This window comes from Lissotriton helveticus, chromosome 6, assembly GCF_964261635.1.
Source record: "Lissotriton helveticus chromosome 6, aLisHel1.1, whole genome shotgun sequence".
Classification (NCBI taxonomy): domain Eukaryota; kingdom Metazoa; phylum Chordata; class Amphibia; order Caudata; family Salamandridae; genus Lissotriton; species Lissotriton helveticus.
The window spans coordinates 602,771,830-602,793,022 of NC_136067.1; the positions used below are offsets into that span (position 1 = coordinate 602,771,830).

General features: G+C 44.7%; 1 protein-coding gene across 1 annotated transcript in view; it reads right to left on the reverse strand.

The window, feature by feature from the left end:
- The window catches only part of LOC144762794 (CD109 antigen-like), a 771,981-nt gene that overhangs the window by 542,150 nt on the left and 208,638 nt on the right, over positions 1-21,193 (reverse strand). The window contains exon 10 of the mRNA XM_078648064.1: positions 8,621-8,730. Within this exon, the coding sequence (XP_078504190.1) occupies positions 8,621-8,730 (110 nt within the window). The remainder of the gene's footprint in view (positions 1-8,620; positions 8,731-21,193) is intronic.

The window sequence follows — 21,193 nt, forward strand, 5'->3', positions numbered from 1 at the left end:
ACTAATTTCTAAGAAAATGCATCTGTAGTTTCGCAGAGCGTCAAAGTAGCAGCCAGACATCTCTCACGGCCTCTACCACATGTTGCTGCTTTTCACTTTGCCCCGATTCCTGTGATTTTTAAGTACTTCTCTGTTCCCCTGAAAATACACAGTGGTAATGGGTACAAGTTGTTAGCTGCATATTTTCAGAAGACCCTCCCAATCCACCAAATAATGTATCAGAGACCAGATGTTTCGAGATAATGAAACTACAAAAACATATGCCTATGGCTATCCAATAAGCCAAACATGAAGCTAAAATGATATGCAGGCCAGAAACTCCAAAACAAGCCATTCCTCCCTGAACAACGAACACAGAGGTGAAAAACTCAGGCAGAAAGAAGGTGCTTAGCAATTGAACACATTAACTTAAAAACTTTGGAGAAGACCACACTTCAAAAGCTATAGGAACAAAACATGCGCTGTTGCATTGGATAGACAAGTGAACTCACCACACTAGTCCTGATCAGTATCAACTCTATAGCACAGCTCTGCATAAGTTGGCAGTTTTCCTTGACAACATACAACTTACCAAATCCGCTAACGCTGGGCTAAGAACACGCTGATCTTCACCATTATCTAACCCTATTATCATGAAAGAAATTGAACTGTAGGATACTCAAGGATTAAGATGCATTCTGAAGTTGTTGACCCCATAAATGAATATTGGCTCAACAATGCCGAATTGTAAATTCTATTTCAAGTGCTTTCTCAAAAGAAAACTAAGTAATATGCATACAGCTATCTGGGACAATGGCCCATATTTCATGCAGAAGCTTGCCACATGATACATTTCGACTAGGAAGCATGGCTCACCAAATACACAGACCCTTTGCCAAATAAAGACCAAATGACGAAAACACTGAGGCAGATGCTAAGAGTTGAGAGCACCTTGCTTTCTACTATAAAGGCGGAGGAGAGTCACCCCACTGCTTTGCAGCAGTGAAATAAAAGAAAATTAAAACGCTAATAACTTGTCATTATTATTTTATTTGTTCTTGCTGCATCAGCTTTGCAGGGCGGGGCAGGGCTGCTCTCTGATGACAAAGGAGCAGAGGGAGTGGTGAGCACACTTTGTAAGTGCGCAATGACTGTTTGGGCGGCCTTCTCAGGCCGGCCAAACAGCCATGTGTACTTTGAATGTTCTCCACTCAGGCTGTATTACAGTCTGGGTGGAGAATATGCCCAGGCTCCCATTCCATGGCTGAGCGCCGAACCACACCGCTCAGTCCAATCACAACGCTGCATTGCAGCATTTTGATTGATCAGGAAAGCCTGGATGTTTCCTGTTCCTGTCAGGGAGAGACGCGGCAAGAAGACAGTCAAGAGATGCGGTGAGGAGGTACTTTTTTTACTTCTTTTTTGCACTTCCTTCTCCCCACTCCTCCCTCCTCCCTCCTCCCTCCTCCCTCCTCCCCTCCCCTCCACCACCACCACCACCCCTGATCCGTGACAGCTGCCACTACGGCTAAGAGACTGTGCAGTACAAAAAGTAATTCGGCATACCATTGCAAATGTATTCACCATTACTCTAATAAATACTAATCATCTGTTATCTATCTTGGACAGAAGCACGTGCCCTGTAGAACTTCTCACTGACACTTGCTTTGTTTACCATTTAAATGTCCTAATCCACACATGGTATCAGAAAGCAAACTAAATATCATTTGAATCTCTCTAATGTATAGGATATATAAGCCATAGCTGTCACGGTTCGCTGGCCGCTCCCTGCCATTCCCGCAAAAACACACAGAATCGCCAGAATACTCACTTCCGGGCGGATGTTCGTCCCGATCTAGTCCTGGGCAGCTGGCCTGGGGTTCCTGAAGCACTTCCGGGGGAAACGCATAACCATCGCGTTTCCCGCCGGCTCAGGGCTTCGAATTCTTCCCCGAGTATCCTGAGACACGGCTTTGGAAGTAGAAGTGCCGTTTTCTCTAGCCGGTTACACCACGCTGGAGCGCTGTTCGTCGGCTGTTCTCACCGCGCTGGAGCGCTGTTCTGCAGCTGGTCTACGCCACGCTGGAACATTTGTCTATGGTTTGTTTTCACCGCGCAGGAGCGCTTGTTTTGTTTACCGTGTAGTTCACCGCGCCAGAGTGCGATTTAGGGCTACACGTTTTCTGCCTCCAGTACCCTAGTCGCGCAGGAGCGCTATTTATGGCTAAGGGTCAATTGCACAGGAGTGCTTTCCTTTTGGGGTTTCTTTTTGGTAATACCGACATTGGTTTCTCCATCGCGCAGGAGCGCTGCTTGGAGGAATAGCTCCGCTGAACTGGAGCCTTGTACATAGCTTGTTTTTGCTTACTAGGGATGCCACAGAATTAGAAACTGAGACCTGATTTATGTTACACGCGCAGGAGCGCCTTCCTTTTGATTTAGCTTGGTTGCCTCGCGCTGGAGCGCCTCGACTTGGTTATCCTTGTTAGAAGCTGATTGATGTCTGGAAACCGCAAACTACAGAATCACTGGTGAGTTCCCGGAAAGAGTATACTTCTGTGTGAGCTTTGTTGGGTTGCGCAGAAAGCGGTAGGTGTGGTTCCTTTCTGATCTGGTTCTTTTCTGGTTTCCCAGCTGACACCGAGACACCCGCAAGCTCCACACCCTTATCAAGCCTCTACATCCTGGCTCCCTTCCCTGCGTCCATCTCATCCCTGCTGGGTCCTTCATTCCACAAGGGTCAGGTGGGTACAGGGGTGGGCGCTCTTGTCGTCTCTGCGGAATTGCTTCACAAGCAAAGGTAAGTCTTGTGGGGCACCTGACAATAGCACCGTTAAGTGGCTGAAATGCAGCATCATGATAGTGAATGTAACAATATTTGAATCAAAATCAATGCTGGTTAACAGAAAAACACACTTAACTCTCTCCCACTAATATCATTGGAGTACAATGCACGGGACACTGTTCGTTCACTGTCTAAGAGAATGAGTAATGTATTAGTATTTCATTGAGGTGTACTGCAGAATTTTACAGTGATTCGGACCAATGACCGGTCCACAGAGAGCTTCGAGTAACATTTCGTTCATGGGATGCCTTTCCTGACTGCATGGTTAACATGTGTGAGGTTAAAGTTGGCCTATACAGCAAGTGTTATGTGAACATGCATGTACCGACCATCTTTTTCAATTTTGTTCTGTCATGCGAATGATAGACTAGGAAAATCCAGGTCCTATGACTCTGAAATTCGAGGTGGTTGTAAATTATTCTTATACTTGCCCGAATGTAGATATCTTTTTTTTTTATTTACAAGAATTATTAGCTGCACAAACATTTTATAACCCCACTTTAAATGTATAATAATGTCTTGCATCATGTGTTCAATCTAGATTTACTCAAGCAGATAGTGGAGAAATATGCATTCTATCCGGGTTCAGATTGCATGCTAAGACTATGACTGACTATGACCTTTTGGGCTCAGAAAGTGGATTATTAGTTGAAGAGGATGGTAGTCCTCTTCAAGTAATAATGGCACTAGTCCTGAATAGATCCTCTTGGGTATCAATAATGTAAACCTGACATCATCCCTTGGTAGCTGTAGCACAGAGTAGACAGGCTTAATTTACAAGAAATGTGTACATTTGTATGGTATCAGTAGCATAACAGTTAAAAGTAGAAAGCATGGCACAGTAGAAATCCCACACTAATTTATATAAACAGAGGCATTTTTTTTAAAAAGAGCAAGTAGACAAAAGAAACACCAACATCTGTTATAGAGAACCAGAGATAGGGATTGTAGATGTTTTAAATTAAAATAGTGCAAAAAAGCATTAAGCATCAACTTATGGTTGACCGGTACCTAGGCACAAGTTAAGGCCAACCGCAACTGAGCGCAGGTTGGATACAAAAAACAAGTTTATCCCGGTTTGGAGTTTCAACTTCTGATTTAGTCTCTGAAACAGAAGTTTAAAAAATCCTCAAGAGGGCATGACAGCAGGTTCTGGCTGAGATGGGTTCCATCTCAGCTGAAATAGCTGTTGGATGAAGTCCAAATAAAGGTGCTGACTTTTGGCGGACACTTCCAGCATCTTCGCCTGATGAAATATTCTACCTTCAGACGTAGAAACTTTTTTGGAAGTCAAAGTTCTTTCAGTGGGACAAATCACAAAGGTAAATCTGACCGGCGATGAGATGTTGGCAGCTGCGGTTCGGCAATGGTCTGGTGGTAGCCTCTGGTTCCTTTGGCAGAAATCCTTGGAAACATTTCTAAGTCCCAGCTTTTAGGATTAGACTGGAGGACTACACTCCGACACTTATCCAAGTGTCCCATGACTTTAGGGATATCAACTGGGGGGTCAGGGCTCATTCCAAGGGAAGCCATCAGTAGGGCCCAGGGCAAGTCCAGTTGGAACTGGTCAGTTGTGCTTTCAAGAAGGTTGGCTTCTTTCAGCTTTTTGTGACTGTAGCAGAACAGAAGACTAGCTAACTAGCCTTTTGGGTCTATGGTTAGTTGAAACATTTCCAACTCCCAATGGGTAGCACTGGTGCTAGGGAAAAAATGATAAATAATGGCAAAGAAGAAATGTACGGTTGACAAAAGATGTGCAGAAAGCTGGAGTGAAGAGAAAAACTGTTGTTTCTGTTGTTGTAGCTTTTGCTGGATATGCAGTAAATGTGAAGTGGTGAGGAGCAGTAGGGTGAGGCAGAAAACCGATGTTGGGAAAAAAAGATAAGCATTTAATTCAGGTACTTTATCAGCAAAGTCTGCTTGTGTGGAGTTACGTGATGTCTCGTAATGTGAGAATGGTCAATTTATAAATAATCCCTCTAATACACACTCATTGTACAGTTTACACTAAATTGTACCCAGCCACGGCCGGCAGTGGGGGTATCTGCAGGGCGGTGACGTGGGCAGGGGTAGGGGCAGGGTGGGGGGTAGTAATGTATGGATTACGGAGTTTTACAGGTAAGTAAACATTTAAATGAATAAAACGAATATCGTTGTGCGCACTGCATCGCATTTGGGGATGCAGTGCACTCAACGAAATTCGTTTTATTTATTTAAATGTTTACTTACCTGGGAAGCTCCATAATCCATACATTACTACCCCCCACCCTGCCCCTCCCCCTCCCCACGTCATTGCCCTGCAGGTACTCCCACTGCCGGCCGCGGCCGATTGTCCCCTGTGCCATGAAAGATGATATGCAAGCTTGGCTGAGTGCATCTGTGATTCAGGTACACAGTCCGTTTTAAAAGCATGCTGATTGGCTGCTGAGAGAGCTGGACCGTATGTTGGGAGTGCATCTTTATGACAGAGGTGGTTTGCAATGAATGCACTTTAGCAAATGGAGTCTGTGAGGAATGTGGGGTCGGGGCAATTGTCCTTATGTAACCCCATCAAATACCTATGGTTTTATGTCCTGCAACAATTCTGACACCGCCAGGATAAGCAAATTCCCAAGGTGTCGTTAAACAGTTCACTCGGCCTCCTCAACTCATGACCTGGCAGATGGGCAAAGATGCTGGATGAGTACAACTAAAGGGGATTAACACATACATGCACAAGTAATGTAGTGGAAGGTATGATTTGAATGTGAACAATTAATTAAAGGAGGAGACTCTATATGGAACACTAATGCATAAAACATATACATCTCCTTAAATGATTAATAAACAGGAACACTTTATCACCCATGTAAGCTCTTTATTACACCCTTGAGTGATGTGTACATCTGTCAAGGGTCACAGAGCATTCATTTAGAAATGTAGGCCACTGATAAACAAAGGTTTTCTCGTCAATAAACCAAGCTGGTACATTGGGCATTTTTAGGCCTCTTGGGAGCCTCTTGGACTTGTTGTAATGCACAAGGTGCAGCCGACCCTAGTACAAGCCCGAGTGGGAAAACTCAGTATTGCAGCAGGATAGTAAGTGCACAAAAAACGATGCAGAATTACCACTCTAAACAATTTGGAAGGAAAGCGGTAAAGACATATTATGACAACAAATGGGTGAAGATGTGTTTTTGCATACTGTGGTGCCTTGAGAATAAATATTAGTTCAATACGAGGTGCACTCCTGTTTTTTTTCGCCAATGTGAATGCTCTTTAACCCTATAGACCAGTGGTGCTACCCTGCTACTTGTGCTGTCAAAATTCTAGAGTGTCCTTTTTAGGTCTCGCTAGCGAACGCAGTGCATGCCCTGCTTCGCCTGGTTAGGTCTTGCTAGCGAACGCAACGCGCTTTTTACTCCCAAAACTAATTTCTACCATACAGCATTAATTGATTTGTTAAAGGCGCATCGATACAGCCAATAGCTTTGAATTTTATTTGGTAAATCTTTGGAAATCCGTATTTTATACACTCCCTGTGATTTCATCAACGGGCAAAGACTTATGTGACGACACCATTAAGCTAATTAGTGTTTTTCGAACATTAAAATTCCTACGTTTTATCGGATATGGACAGCTGTCAAGTATGAAATTCCTCCTGCAGCGTGAAGTCCTTCATCCACATCTGCTGGCGTTTTATAAAAAAATTAAATTAAAAAAAGTTGTGAAGTAGCAAGCCTCCAGGCCAAAACAGTTGGACAAGAGTGTTTGAATTGTATGTATATAGCGCTTAGAACCCCTGATGATGCATTGAATGTCAATTGCAGGTTCATAAACAACGCACAGCAGCAGCTAATGTTTGTTTAGGTATATGCTGTGCTTGAGCGTCAAATGTAATTCACGTATAAGAAAACAGGAATTAATGTGTGCAATGTTTCCTTTTCACAAATCTCTCGTGCAGTTTACTGTTGAATTTTTTGCATTTACTGTTGCAAGAGCAAGCCTAATTTGCACTTAATTTAGGTGCTAAACGAGTACAAATACAATTACCTCCCAAATAAGGTGGCACTTAAGAGGCTCTATAGGTTAAAACAGCTTTAGGGTGTTACTAAGAGTGTAAAGGTGCAAAGTTTCGCAGAAGCAAAAAAAATTGATTATAAAGTGAATTTTGTCTCGATATGCTGGTTTACTATTATGTGCATCAATTTAACATTTCCTGGACTCCCTCTTTGTTTAATAAAGGCTGTACTCGCGCTAGAATATCCGACAATGTAGTACCATGCGGTAGGCTGGGTTCCTGGCCGCCTCCGCTGCAGTTCGTCTGCGTTTACTGCTGGCCGGTTCACTGGAGACATTTAGAGGGATTTTCATTCCTGCTCTTTCTGTGCCAGGCTCCTTGTGCTGGGTGTCATATCAGGCGATTCCTCCAGCTGGCGCTCTACTACAGTGATAGTCGATTGAATCATCAGTCGCGCAGCTCCTTTGAGTTGCTGGTGGGGGACAACATTTGCAATGCAATAGGTATCACAGTTGTGAGAGCTTGAGCTATTGGCATAGTAAATGACTATGCCTTTTATTTACGTGTTGGTTTTTAAAACAATAAATAAAAGGCATTGTCATTTATAATGCCAATAGCTTAAACTCTTGCGAGACCTATTGCATTGCAAATGCTTGTTCACTCTGCTGCATCAGGAGTAGGTGAACATTTGGAGACAGGCTTATATAATAGGATAAGTGTCAGCCCATGCATGTCGGTCACCAGACCTAAGTGCTGCTTGCTCATCTTCACTTTTGCCCATTGTAGCGAATTCCTTTAGTTGCGCAGCAGCCCTAGATAGAGGCCTATTACCCTAAATGTGTATTGGATTCAGAGGTGTTTGCTTTATGTGGGCAGGGTATGGTGGGGGGCGGGGGATAAATGTCTGGAAGTGTTCAGTTTAATCGTGCAAGCTGGGGATACAGGAAAAGGGAAGGGCTGCGCCAGATTTACCCACGGGGCCTTTCCACCGTGGGCTGGAGGAACCCCTGAAGAGACTGCTACTTTCTTAGGCAGTCATCTAAAAACATGGGAACAGCATTACTAGCAATGGTCGGCCAACTTATGGTGAACACTTCCTTACTTCGGTGTTACTGAAATTATCCCGAATGCATTCACCAGAATGCAATGGGGACCTTATGCTAAGATGCCACCTGTGTGCTCCCTCCCCCTGCACTGTTAAGGATCCTCCTGGAGTGATTGGCCCGACAAGCCTTGTGATACACCTCTGCCTTTATAGTAAAAGCAACATTCCAAGCATTCTTGAAGGGCAATCACCCAGAATTACGTATCCAGCAATTGACAAAAAAGGAGCATTGAGACCAACTAATGGTGAACACTATCTGACCTGGGAGTTTCTGGAAATAGTACCAATGGCAATTATTAAGGTTACAATGGAGAAGCAGCAGCTGGGAGCTTCCTCCCGCAGCACTATTAAATATATTTACATATGGGAATCGGCAGAGTCACTGACCCACGCCTGTCCCCAGTCAGCATGTATTGATGCTCAGCTTGGCTTGTTGTTCTTTGTAGCAGCCAGCATGGACTGAATGCAGGACAGAAGGGCAAGCGACCAATCAGGCGCGAGGCCAATGATACAAAATAGCCTGCTCAGGCACTAGGTAGCACTTAAGACAATGTTCATCTATCAAGAAAAGTATGTTTTACGATATAGAGCAAAGTGCACCATGTTTTTGTAAGGTCAGAGACTTTCGCATGACAATTAATTGAGCACAAACGAAATGGCCTTCGCTGAACAGAATGAAAACCAGTCTTACCTTGGTTGTGAAGTTTAGTGAGGGTTTCAGCACTGCTGGATAGTCAGAAAATTCAATGATATAATCGTGCTCAGTAAACATGATTTGGCTACTTGTATTCTGCGAAATTCCTGTTTCGACAAAACAAATAACGTTAAAAAAAATGTTTAGAAAAGTGTTAAAAACGACATGTGGCAAATGTTTTTACATCATATTACATGCATATTCTATTTTTTGGGTGTTTATTTAAGCAACTAGGTTGCCAGACAATCTACTGGTGTCTTGAACAGGTTTTCAGGTTTTAATGTCTTTATTTCGATAATAAAATCATAAAAGACAGAAAAAACATTTTTATGAAAATCAAAAAACCACCACAACATGCAAACAATTATAAAAAACCAATTTTTAAAAATTTTAGCAAATTTATACTAAGGCTAAAACCACAATAAAAAGATTATTAAACATTAGTGGGTTCCACAAGACATTAAATGAACCTGATACCAAAAATATAATGACACACAAAAATCATTACAGAATGTAATTACGAAGAAGTTGGGTTCTTTCTGAATCTAATTGCCCAGGCCCAGCCCAAAAATTTGGCCAAACATATCACGATGAATTCAGAGGTGTTTGTTTTTAGGGCCCATATTGCATCCGAAGATTTTCTACAGGGTAATCGTTTGAAGAGGGGTTTTAGCCACTTGGAGCGGGGTTCTGTGTATTGAGGACAAGCAAACAAAAAATGGCCCACGGTTTCTTTATAGTTAGGGCAACAACTACAGAAGCTTGAGGGAGTTTTACCCCAGGATGAGGTAAAGGAATTCAGGGGTAATGAGCCCACCCGAAATTGATGATAAAGCTTTTTATCTAATGGCCTAGTGATGGAATCCCAATAGGTCTCACGGGCTGGATCCAGCTTAAAGCTTAGGAAACGCCCTGTTAGACCCTCAGAACTGGAGGCCTGTACCAGGGAGAGGCGGGTTGAGGCCCAAAATAAATCCTTGAATTCCTTTTTCGAGGGAAAATTATTAATATCTGGGGACACCCACAGATGGTTTAAGCCCATGTCACACAGGCTCTTTTTCACCGAGCGGAGCCATGGGATCCGCTCAGAGCCCCACATAGCCTTTACTTCTGCTAACTTTTTTGCAAACAGTACAAGATCCTCAGTGGTCCATAAGCGCCTCCAAGTAGACACTACTCTATATCTTGCCATATCCATGATTGGGGGACAACCCATATCATGACAGAGAGGGATCGATGGAGTTGATTGTGGCAACCCTACTAGGTTACGAAGAAATCTACACTGGGTTCTGTATAGACTCGAAAGATCCATAAACCCCCATAGCTCTGCCCCATAAAGTGTGGCTGCATTAATTTTGGTATCATATATTCTCAAAGCGGGGATAACCCGTTTTGTGATGGATTTCTTCTGCTCACGCAGAAGGCATCCAGTCAGTTGGGCGAATTTCAATTGCTGTGTCGCTATTTGATCTTTCCAAGACAGACGACGATCCAGGGTGACCCCCAAGTACGTCATGGTTTCAACTTGTTCCAAGTTGACCCCATTTAATTGTACGCTACTGCGTATTAGATTTTTCCTGGATGAAACCATAAACTTGGTTTTACCCACGTTTATCTGGAGGTCATTTTTTTTACAAAACTCCTCAAAATGGTTTAAGGCCCGCTGTAGGCCTCCCCGGGTTTTAGATAGGAGTAGGGTGTCGTCAGCAAAGATCAACATAGGAAATTTAGTCCCCGCTAAGGATGGAGCATCGGTATTTATGGACATAAAGAATTTAACTATTTGGTCAATAAAAAGTAAGAAGAGGGTGGGAGCGAGGACGCACCCCTGGCGGACTCCTCGAGTTACTGGGAACGAGTCCGTGAATTGACCTTGAGCTCCCCACCTTACCCTGGCGTAGTTCTCATCATGTAATCTGATAATCAACTCAACTAATTCCCCCGGCATACCCAGATCCCTCAGAACCTGCCATAACTTTCCCCTCGGTACTAGATCGAATGCTGACTTCAAATCTATGAAGGCAGCAAAGATGGTGCCACCGCCTAGCGTAACAACCTTCCAAAAGATCATACAGAAGCGTAGCACCTGATCGATGGTACTTGTACCGGATCTAAACCCCGCCTGCATTGGGGACAGTATATTTTCAAGATCCATCCACCCCTGTACTCTCGCCAAGATCATACGGGCGAAAACTTTTTGAAAACAATCAATTAAACTGATCGGGCGATAGTTACCCGGGTTTGATCTATCTCCCTTTTTGTATATAGGCAGAATCTCGGCCCCCTTCCATGTTTTGGGGATACAAGCTCCTCTCGCTCTTGTTAAGTAAGGTACCTAAAGGGCAGTATTAGCCTTAAACAGATCGGCTGGGATTTGATCCAACCCAGGGGCTTTCCCCCGCTTTGTCAAGCCTAGTGCTATCTCCGTTTCAGTTTCGGTGAAGGTCATCGTCACATCACAGGGGGGCATTACGTATAACAGGTTCAGTGTGATTGGAGGATCGGCAACCTCTGCGCAGAATTGGGATGAATAATAATTTATCCAGGCTTCAGGGGATACGTTATTGGATGGGGTACGAAAGTTACCATCCTTACCGCATTTGACAATGTCCCAGAATTTAGTCTGATTATTAGACTTACTGGCATCCAAAAGGTCCGTCCAATAGTCATCTTCCCATGCCCTCTTAGCTTCCCATTGTACTCTTTTGTACCTTTGCCTGGCCACCTTTACTTCGCTCATGTTTCTGGATTTCACTTTCTCAATCAAGGAACTATGGGCCTCCCTACACTCTCTGTTATACCATTTTGCTCTAGGGACTTGCAAAAGCCCAGTGCTTTTCTTACAGGGTTTCGAGAGAAGTTGTTTAAGCTCGATGAAACATTTATCATGAATACCCATAATCTTATCTAAATCAATCTGGTCCCTCTCAACAACATCAGACCTCATATTATTTAGTGCAAGCTTCACCACATTTTCTATATTAGCCTGTATAGTTGCATCATTTGATATGGTGGACCATTTAAGTCTCCTCCGGTCATTTGATAGAGTCAGAACCCCTTGCCCCATCGGATCTGGTTCCGCCAACCTTTTTAGATCATATATTTTAAGTTTCATGGACAAGGGATTGTGATCGCTTTCCGGGCGCGTAACAATTTCCATATCAACAATTAGGCTCCAAAATTCCATTTTTAAAAAAATATAGTCAATGCGGCTTTTTCTCACACCATTGTCAAATGTGAAGTTGGCACCAATGTCTGATTTAGTACGGCCATTTACGGCCCTTAACCCCCAAGTAAGACAAAAGGCAGTCCAGCTCAGGGCGGCCTCCGTTGCTTTAACAAGAGTTCCATTCGTTAGCTCCGGGATTTTCCATGTTGCGTCCTCTGCAAATCCCCAATTGTCCTCAGGCAGATAGAGTGGCTCGATAGTGCAATTTATATCACCAGCTATCATAATGAAAGTACCTTTATTCAAACCAGTTAAAAGGTGGTCTAGGACACCTATCAACTGGGGACATCGCCCACCAGGAAGGCCACGAGAATAAATGTTAATAATAAGCATATCCTGGCCCCCTGCCTTGCGCAACCTAATTGCCAAGATGTCAGGATTATCCACATACAATTCAGAAACTGAATAACCCCAGGCCTGTTTTACCCACGTTGTCAGTCCCCCTGAAGCACGCCCTTTATTGCTCTTTATTGCGGGCTTAAAAAAGTTTATAAACCCGACTCTGTGTGTGGGTACTGTAGCCCAAGTTTCTTGGAGTAGCACAACCTCTTGTTTGTCAATGAACTCTAACCAATCTTCGGAGTCCAAGCGGGACTTTACTCCGGCTACATTCCAGGACACAAAGTTAGATATCAGAGAATCAGTTTCTACAGGGTTGATGCTGACATTGGCAGGGGAATAGGTATTAGGTGAACTAACACTTGTTGGCCCAATACTGACTCTCTTTTCTACTATCTTAGCAGTCTGCGTCTTTGCCCCAGCTGACGCGGCCGGTATTCTAACTTTCTTATTAGACATAGGCTGGTGATCCATATTTAGTTCCAAAACAGGGTTAGGTGGGTATTGCACTGCTTCCCCATTCTCTATAGACAGGTTAGGTGACAAGCTGGATGCAAACAGTCAATCAATCCACTCTAAATCAGACAATGCCTCAAAGTGGTTAAAGAGCGGGGGGTACTGTTGGGGATAGGGTGTTATTGGCTCTCGAAACCTCCCCCCCTCGTTTTCCACTGATTGGAGCCCATTTGGTAGTTAATATGGGTGTGGGGATAGAAGTAGCCGAGGGACAGGGTCTGAACATCACCCAGGCGGGCAAATCTGGCTTTCCTTTGAATTCTGTCCACCACCCAAGGGTCTTTAAAAGAAATCAAAATACAATCCCCTTCTAGATCTTTTAAACCTTTACCCACCCAATCAACTCTCCTTACATACAGGATTTCGGTTGGTGATGAGGGGGGGAGGGGACGGTGTTTATTTAACCAAAATATGACCTTGTTCCGCAAGTCCCCTTGTGACTCCTTAGTACCATCTTTTAAGGGGGCCACCCCAGTCAAAACAATGGTGTATTGGGACGCTTCTGGTGGTAAGTTAACTCTAGGTGTTGGTCGTGTTTTTCGATTCTCCGACCTCTGAAACCTAGACGGTTGTGAGGTATTTTGGTCTTTACCCATTATTGGTAATTGCACAGAAGTAATATTTGTATGGTTTAGAGGGCCGTTCGACACGGGATGTTTCGCTGCGGCATTATTACCAGTTAATGGGCGTTTATCCCTCTGATTATCCTTTGTGGGCGCTCTACTGGCAGTGGTCAGAGTGGCAGCGGGTTTAGCCCCTAATAGGGAATTTTTATTGTTAACAGCTGAAGTCCCACCCTATGGGTAGGATCAATTTTGGGTTGTTTTTGGACCTTTTCGCCCTGTGGGCTAGAAACGTATTTTCTTTTCCGGGATGTTGGGTTTATGTTATCTTGTAGCAAGTTGGGCACACTGGGGGGGTGGGGGGAGTGGGAACAAAAGACTGGATGCATCAGACGGGCTACACTCATCATCCTCAATATACTGACTATCGTCCTCATAGCTTGACTGATTGGTATGAGGGTTCAGTTCTCTGTTATCATGGGGTGGGGAAGAGATAGCTCCATTGCCATCTATATGGACTATCGCCTCTGTCTCTGTAGTAGAAATACAATTAAAAGCTGCGTTTGTTACGGGGCTTTTAACATGGGCTAGAGTGCCAATTGAAGAACGCTTCCCAGTAACTAAATCCAGGGACAGTCTGTGCTCTACCATTTCTATTTCCTTTTCTAGGATTCCTGTCGCTCTAGAGATAAAAGCATCAAGGGGACCGGAAACAACACCCTTAGAGGTTTGAATGTGTACTAGACGTTGTTTCCCAGATCTTAACGCCATGTGTGCTGGCTGCGTGGGATAATATATAAAATAGAATATAATATAAATATTAATACATCCACTATGCCACCTAAAAATACCAATACAGCCCCTCTCTATTAAATACAATAGGGCTGAATACCACACAGACAGAAATGGTATAGTACTAAAAGTGGTTTTAACCAGGGTTCTGGGCCCAACCCAACCTTGTCCGACCACGGACGGCCACAGACGGTCCCGCCCTTGTCCCGGGCTTCTCCCGGTCGCTCCCGCTCGCTCCCGCGGAGCGGGGATACTGCACTCCTTATGGCTCTACAGCTGTGTGTTCATTGGCTGATAGGCGGGGGGCGTGGCCAGCGGGGAGAGCAGCCCAGGTGTTGCTGGTTGGGCGCGCAGGGGCTCCTGGACACTGGAGTCCCTGCGTGTGCTCGCAGCCCCGCTGGTTCACTCGCCTGTCCTCGCGCTCCTCCTGGAAACCTCACTGCAGCCTCCTAAGGCAAACGACGCGCTGCGGGACCCGCGAAGCGGGTCCGGCGAGTCGTGGAAAAGATGAAGGCGGTGGCAAAGGTCAGTCCTCCGTACTCCTCTAGCGACCAGATTCAGACAGCAAAATCCTTTCAGAAGGGTCTTGAACAGAAACAAAGGTTCTTATTTAGATCTAGGGGGACATAATGGAATTTATTTTTAGGTGGACAGGATTTCTGTCACCATTGTGACAGAGTAACCCGTCTGTCAAGATCTAAATCAGGCCCTAGGCATATATCTGCATGGTTTTCCCTGATTCACAAGGATTAACAACTCACATTTACCTAACTGCACCAAGCAGATGGTAACTGTGAAAAGGGGAGGAGAGGGGTGCGGATGCCAGGTTAGGTAGATGGATGGCTTTGACAGGGCATGGGGAGAAGTAAAAAGATGCTCATCCTTGTTGGAAAAAAACATGTTAGGGAAGACACTTGGTTACTTTTGTAGCCAAAGCTTCAAGTGCTTTTATTGGTTGACTGTTCTGAGCAGTGAAATCAGGTCTGGTCTTCCTGCTTCTAAGTGGAGCGGAATTCCATACAGCAGTGGTTCTCAACCTTTTGACTTCTGGGGATTAATCATTACTGGAACCCGGGGACCCCCATTGAATCATTATTGGAATCCTGGGACCCCTCATAGAGTCATGAGTGCTAGCCGAGAGCCCCAGTCTAAACATTGTCGATGATTTGAACCGCAAAACAATACAAAAAAATACGGAAAAAACATTCAAACAAATACACAAATAATGATACATTTTATTTAATTCACAAACACATAAATATATATTTTTTTAAATCACAATTTATTTTAATATGAAAGTTGGAGCTTTTCTAAATTCAATTGAGACCAAACATCCATACTATATTCTGTTTGATGTACTTGCACTGCTCTGACAAATCAATCTGAGGATACAAATTAAATTTGTAGTCTCCAATTTTAAATTCCTTCACATTTACAGTATATGGAGAAAATGTCAATAGTACATTTACCTTCTTTATTCATATAAACTTTAGTAATCTAATATTATTTCATTTGCTAAGTAGTCGTGGACTGCCAGGGTTCCCCGGACCACAGTTTGGAAACCACTGCCATACAGGAATAGCGTTTTGCCAACTTGCAATTAGGACCGTAGCAATATGTTCTGCTCTCTTTTGCTTGCTTTATTGTAATATGTTATGCTCTCGTTTGTTCTGCTCTGTAACTGTTGTGAAGCGCTCCGTTACCCTCTGATCAGGCTAGCGCTATACAACACTTCGTAAATAAATAAAACAAATAAAGTGGACCACTGACTAAGATTCAGAAGAAGGCGTTCCAGCTGGACTTTAAAATCATGCTATACAAACCTATCAATTCCCAAAATTCAATTCAGTAGCATTCATATCAATTCAGGTACTGCCAAATTCAGTGTGGTGACGGCATTTAGATGTATAACACTATGCATTATAAGCCAGTGGTTTCTTAAAGATCATCTTAATTTCACTCATACTTGCCAATAAATGTTGAATTAGTAGAATATTCTAAAAATAAATTATTTGAAAAAGTAGTGCCCAACAATGCACTATACACTCCAATTTTGTAAACAAATTGGCCTTTGGCTTTACATGTGGTTTTGAATCAACATTAATGAAGTATTCAATGGGAGAAGTTGGCCAGATATGTGATGTCCACTATTCTAGTGGGCACCCTGTATCAGTCCAAACAACCCTTATGGTGATGGTTGTAAAGTCAACCTTATAGACCAGCTATCCTAGTGGTAGCATGGACAAAGCAGTCTTAGGCTAAACTCAAGAGGGCATGTGAAGACAGTTGTTTTACCATATGCAATTCCTTTAATACCAAGTGAAAGGACACCATACAGGTTATATATATTTTTCTATTTCTATTTCTATTTAGGGGGTTTTGTAGAGCGCTTGGTGACGCACAGCGGCGTGTCCCCGCGCTAATGAGCTAATGTGTACCAGACTGATAAATGCAGAAAATTACTGTGAAAATAGAGCAGTCTTCAGCTTGGCTCTGAAGAGTGTTTCTGAGGGTTCTAGTCGCAGTGCCATTGGTAGCTTGTTCCATCTGGATGCTGCAAGGAGCCTAAAAGATCTTCCACCCATCCGGGCTCTGGACACCTTGGGAATTGACAGGAGTCCTGAACCGGAAGATCGCAGAGAGCGAGATGGCTCATAGGGTGTCAGCAATCCTTTCAAAGGGAGCAGAGCTCTCCCGTTGATGATCCGGTGGCACGTGCACAGGGCTTTGAATTCCACCCTGCTGCGAATCGGGAGCCAGTGCAGAGACCGGAGGGCTGCTGCGGAGCCCGCTCTTCTAGGTAGTCTAAGCACTAGTCTAGCAGCGGCATTCTGGAGAACCTGGAGACGGCTCAGGTTCTTTTCCAAGGTTCCCAAGTAGAGAAGATTGCCGTAATCCATCTTTGACGTGACTAGTGCATGCACCAGAGTTTGGCGGGCTCTGATAGGTAAGAATTTTAATACCTTCCTGAGACTTTTAAGGGTCCCAAAACATGATCCAACCACCTGATTGATCTGAGGACCGAAGGCAAGGTCAGAATCAAACCAAATGCCCAGGTTCTTTGCTTTCTGGCAAGGGGCAGGTAGTGGGCCCAAGCACGGTGGCCACCACGCCGACGTCCACGCTGATTGGCTTCCCCCCACTACCAGTACCTCGGTCTTGCCTCCGTTGAGTTTGAGGCAATTGGCGGACATCCAGGCCGCGAGATCTTGCATGCAAGCTCTGAAGATGTCCGCCGAGGGACCGGGGGTACGTGATAGGGAGATGACCAACTGCATGTCGTCGGCATATGATACCATTTGGAGGCCATAGCTCTCTACCAAGGTAGCAATCGGGGCGACATAAAGATTAAAAAGAGTAGGGCTCAGGGACGAGCCCTGCGGCACCCCCTGATCCAGAGAGATGCACTCAGAGTAATGGTCACCCTGCCTCACTTGGAAACCCCGGCCTGTAAGAAATGAATAAATCCACTTCAATGCTGCCCCTCTCACCCCGCCTTTGCTCAGACACTGTAGCAAGATGGAATGTGCTACAGTGTCGAACGCGGCGCTGAGGTCCAGGAGGATTAAGGCCATGGTTTGTCCCTCATCAGCACCTTGCCTGAGGGTTTCGGTAGCCCTAAGAAGGGCAGACTCCGTAGAGTGACGCGGCCGAAACCCGAATTGCGTAGGGTGAAGGAGGTTACTTTCTTCCACAAATTTCATTAGCTGCTTATTTGCCACTTTCTCCGCGATCTTAGAAAAATAAGGCAGCAAGGATATGGGACGAAGATTCTCTAGCTTCTCGGCGCTAATGTTGGGCTTCTTGCGTAAGGGGAGCACCACAGCCTGTTTCCAGTCCTCTGGTATGGAACTGGATGAAAAGGAGATGTCTAGCAGATGTCTGATATAGGGTTCTAATGTTTCCAGACTGTCTCCCAGCCTCTTTGGAGAGGCGGGATCCCGAGGAGAGCCAGATTTAACAGATCTGCAAATCCCAACTAAATCCACCGGTGGAGGGGTGGTAAAATTAAGTAGTAGATTGTGATCGGCTTCATCACTCAATAAGTCTGCTGACATTTCCGCTGCAGGAGGTATAAGGGGAAAAGCGGAGTAAATCTTGGAGACTTTATCTCCGAAGTAGTTCGCAATGCGATTACATGCTGCTACTGAGTGGTCATCCTCCAAGGTAGAGGTTTTAGGGGTAGCCAGGGTTTTATATATGCTGAACAGTTCCCTGGACGAGTTCTCTGCCTCGTGGATTCTGTCAGCATAGTATGTGGCCTTCTCTATCCGTATCTTGTTGTGATAGGCACGTCTCTTAACGAGATAGGCCTCTTTCATCCGGTCGTCGTATGCCACTCTCCACTGCCTTTCTGCACGTTTACAGTCCCTTTTGGCACAGCGCAGCACCTCGCCAAACCAGGGGGCCGTTCTTTGTCTCTGTGCCCCCTTGGTTGGACGTCCCAGCGGGGCTGTGCAGTCCAAAGCAGCAGTAATACGGTCGTTAAGCAACCTATTCGCTGTATTCACATCATTGCCTCCTGGAGGACCTTCCGCCGTTAGGGCCGTATTAAAGTTTTGTAGGGAAAATCTTGCCCACCTACGCCGAGGATAATTGAGAGGGGTGGGGGCGCTGGCTTTATATTTGGGCAGGAAGATGGCAAATGGGACCAAAAAATGGTCTGTCCAAGGCAGGGGCACTGGAGGAGCAACTGAAACATCCTCCCAGTTTGCAAATATAGGATCAAGCAGATGCCCGCGATTATGTGTAGGAAGCAGCCCCTTTAGTTCCAGCTGTAGGGTGTGAAGTTCATCCCGGAACTCCACCGCTCCTTTATCTGCTGGGTCGTCAAGATGTGTGTTTAGGTCTCCTAACAATAGAAACTTATCCCTCCTGATCGCTGATTCAGTCACACACTCTAAAAGATTCCCTTTGAATCTGGACATAGGTCCTGGAGGGCGATAGACTAGCAGACCCTTGATCGTCGTGCTCCCATCAATGTTTATGCTAAAGATACCTGCCTCGCAACCTGCTAGGTTGACTCGTTCGAGTAAAATATATATGTATTTATTACTAAATTAATCCTCTGAACCCTTTATGAGGTCAGAGGCACAAGCACATAACAAGATACTCAATTATCATACAATAAGTTGCACAAAATACAGTAATGCCCTAGGGGCACTTCAAACCATATACTAAAATAGTGGTATAAGAACCACGTCACGAACAAAGGATAGGCCTAGGGCCTGGAGAATCACTGGGGCTACGCTGTACTACCAAAAGATAAGGAGCAGGAGGCCCACGGGTTGCGTGTGCAGTGTCTTTACACACACGCGAGTTACCATAGAGTTAGAATGGGAACGTGTCAGGATTGGACCCAGGGCAGGCAGTTCTTCGCAGATTTTCTCCATCATCAAGCACTCACCCCCTTCCCTCAACTGGACAATGCTAGTGGCGAATTATCGTTTCGCCTTGGAACATTCACTTCCCTGTTGCCAGAATTGGGGAACCAGTTAGCGTTCTAGTGTTTGCTTAAGAACGCGGTCCCTTTGACTTGGAGCGCGAGCGTTCGAACAACGGCGCACTTCAACGGTATTATCCCTGAGAGGCGAACGTATTCTTTCGCGCTCTCTCAAAGTTATTATTCATAGCTAAAGAGTATTTGTTCAGTCAGGTTAGGAGTTTCCATAGGTCCTTTCTCCTTCCTGAGGAATTTCATAGAGCCCGGCGGCTTTTCCGGCTGCACCAGTTTCTCCCGTTATTTTCCCTCGAGCCTCTCGGACTCTAACGAGGCTTCTCCTTTTCCCTCAGCCTAGTTCGCTACTCCCCGTCCCCACTCATAGATTTTCGAGTCTTCACTTTGGGTCGTCTGGAGCGGCTTCTTCATCTTCAGTCAGCTGTTCCTCGAGCGCTGAGTATTCCTGTGACCCGTTTCTCTGTGAGCCTTCAAAAGCGGCTAGCAGCCTCTAGTCGGTGAGCTCGAACCAGTTTATTAATTTCAGAACTGTATTCCTGTTGCTGATTCACAGAGTTCATTGAGCGTATTTAAAGACTTGCACTAAGTTGACAGCGATAAACTTTCATTGCCTTCTTGGAACTTTTGGTGAAACATATATATAACAGGAGCTGCTAACTCAATTCAAGGATTGTTACTTCATGTAGATAAAAATATATATATATATTCTTGTGTACCACCAACTTCTCCTGTGCACTGGGCAGTTCTACTACCTTCAACTTCTCCTGTTCAACTGGTCAGTTCATCTATCATCATCTACACAGTTGAGTAATAAAGACCTATAAGAGAGCAGCTAAAGCTCACACTCACACAGGTAATTGAGGTCAGGTTTCCTTGGAGAGAGTTTTTAGGAACTAGAGTATAGAGAAGTCAGAACTTAGTAATGTTGTCCTTATGTTTTACAGAATAACCTTACACCATTCCTTGAGCGGGAGAAGATATATGTGTGAGCAGTCTCTCTGTTTGTTATCCACTTCCCCTTTCCCCGTTATCACTGTTGCAAGAGAAATCCGGCACAGTGGTGAAGGGGAATTGGGAGTTTAGCATCTCCTTGGGTCAGACACTCCAGCGGAGCCGGAATCTTCAGGTACCTTCTGACAGATTGAAGTGCCAGCTGAATTTTCCGCTTGGGTGTCATGGCCGAAGGACTCGACCTAAAAGCCTTGGGATCCATTTTAGAAGACTTACAAAAACAGTTGATAGAAACCAGAGAGGAGGTTAGGAAATCTAATCGGGAGACTAGTTTTCTTCGTCAAAAGATAAATGAACTCACGGTTAGTCCCAGTCCTGATTTTGGGGGTTCTAAGTCACAAACCTTTAACCCTTCGCCTTCCACTAGTGAGTTTTCCACACAGGTAGTGCATGCCATGTCCCCCACTATTCCACTAGCCCCTCCCGAAAGATTTCTGGGTGACCCAAATAAGGCACAGGTTTTTGTCACTCAGTGTTCTTTGCACTATCTCTGCAAGCCAATAATTTTCAAAGAAGATCAATCCAAGGTGGCGTTCATGCTGTCGTACCTGAGTGGAGATGCCGCTTCTTGGTCATTGCCTTTTGGTGTCTACAAATGATCCAGTGTTGTACAATTTTCAGGCATTCAAGACAGAATTCTTACGAATATTTGATAGGAGAGC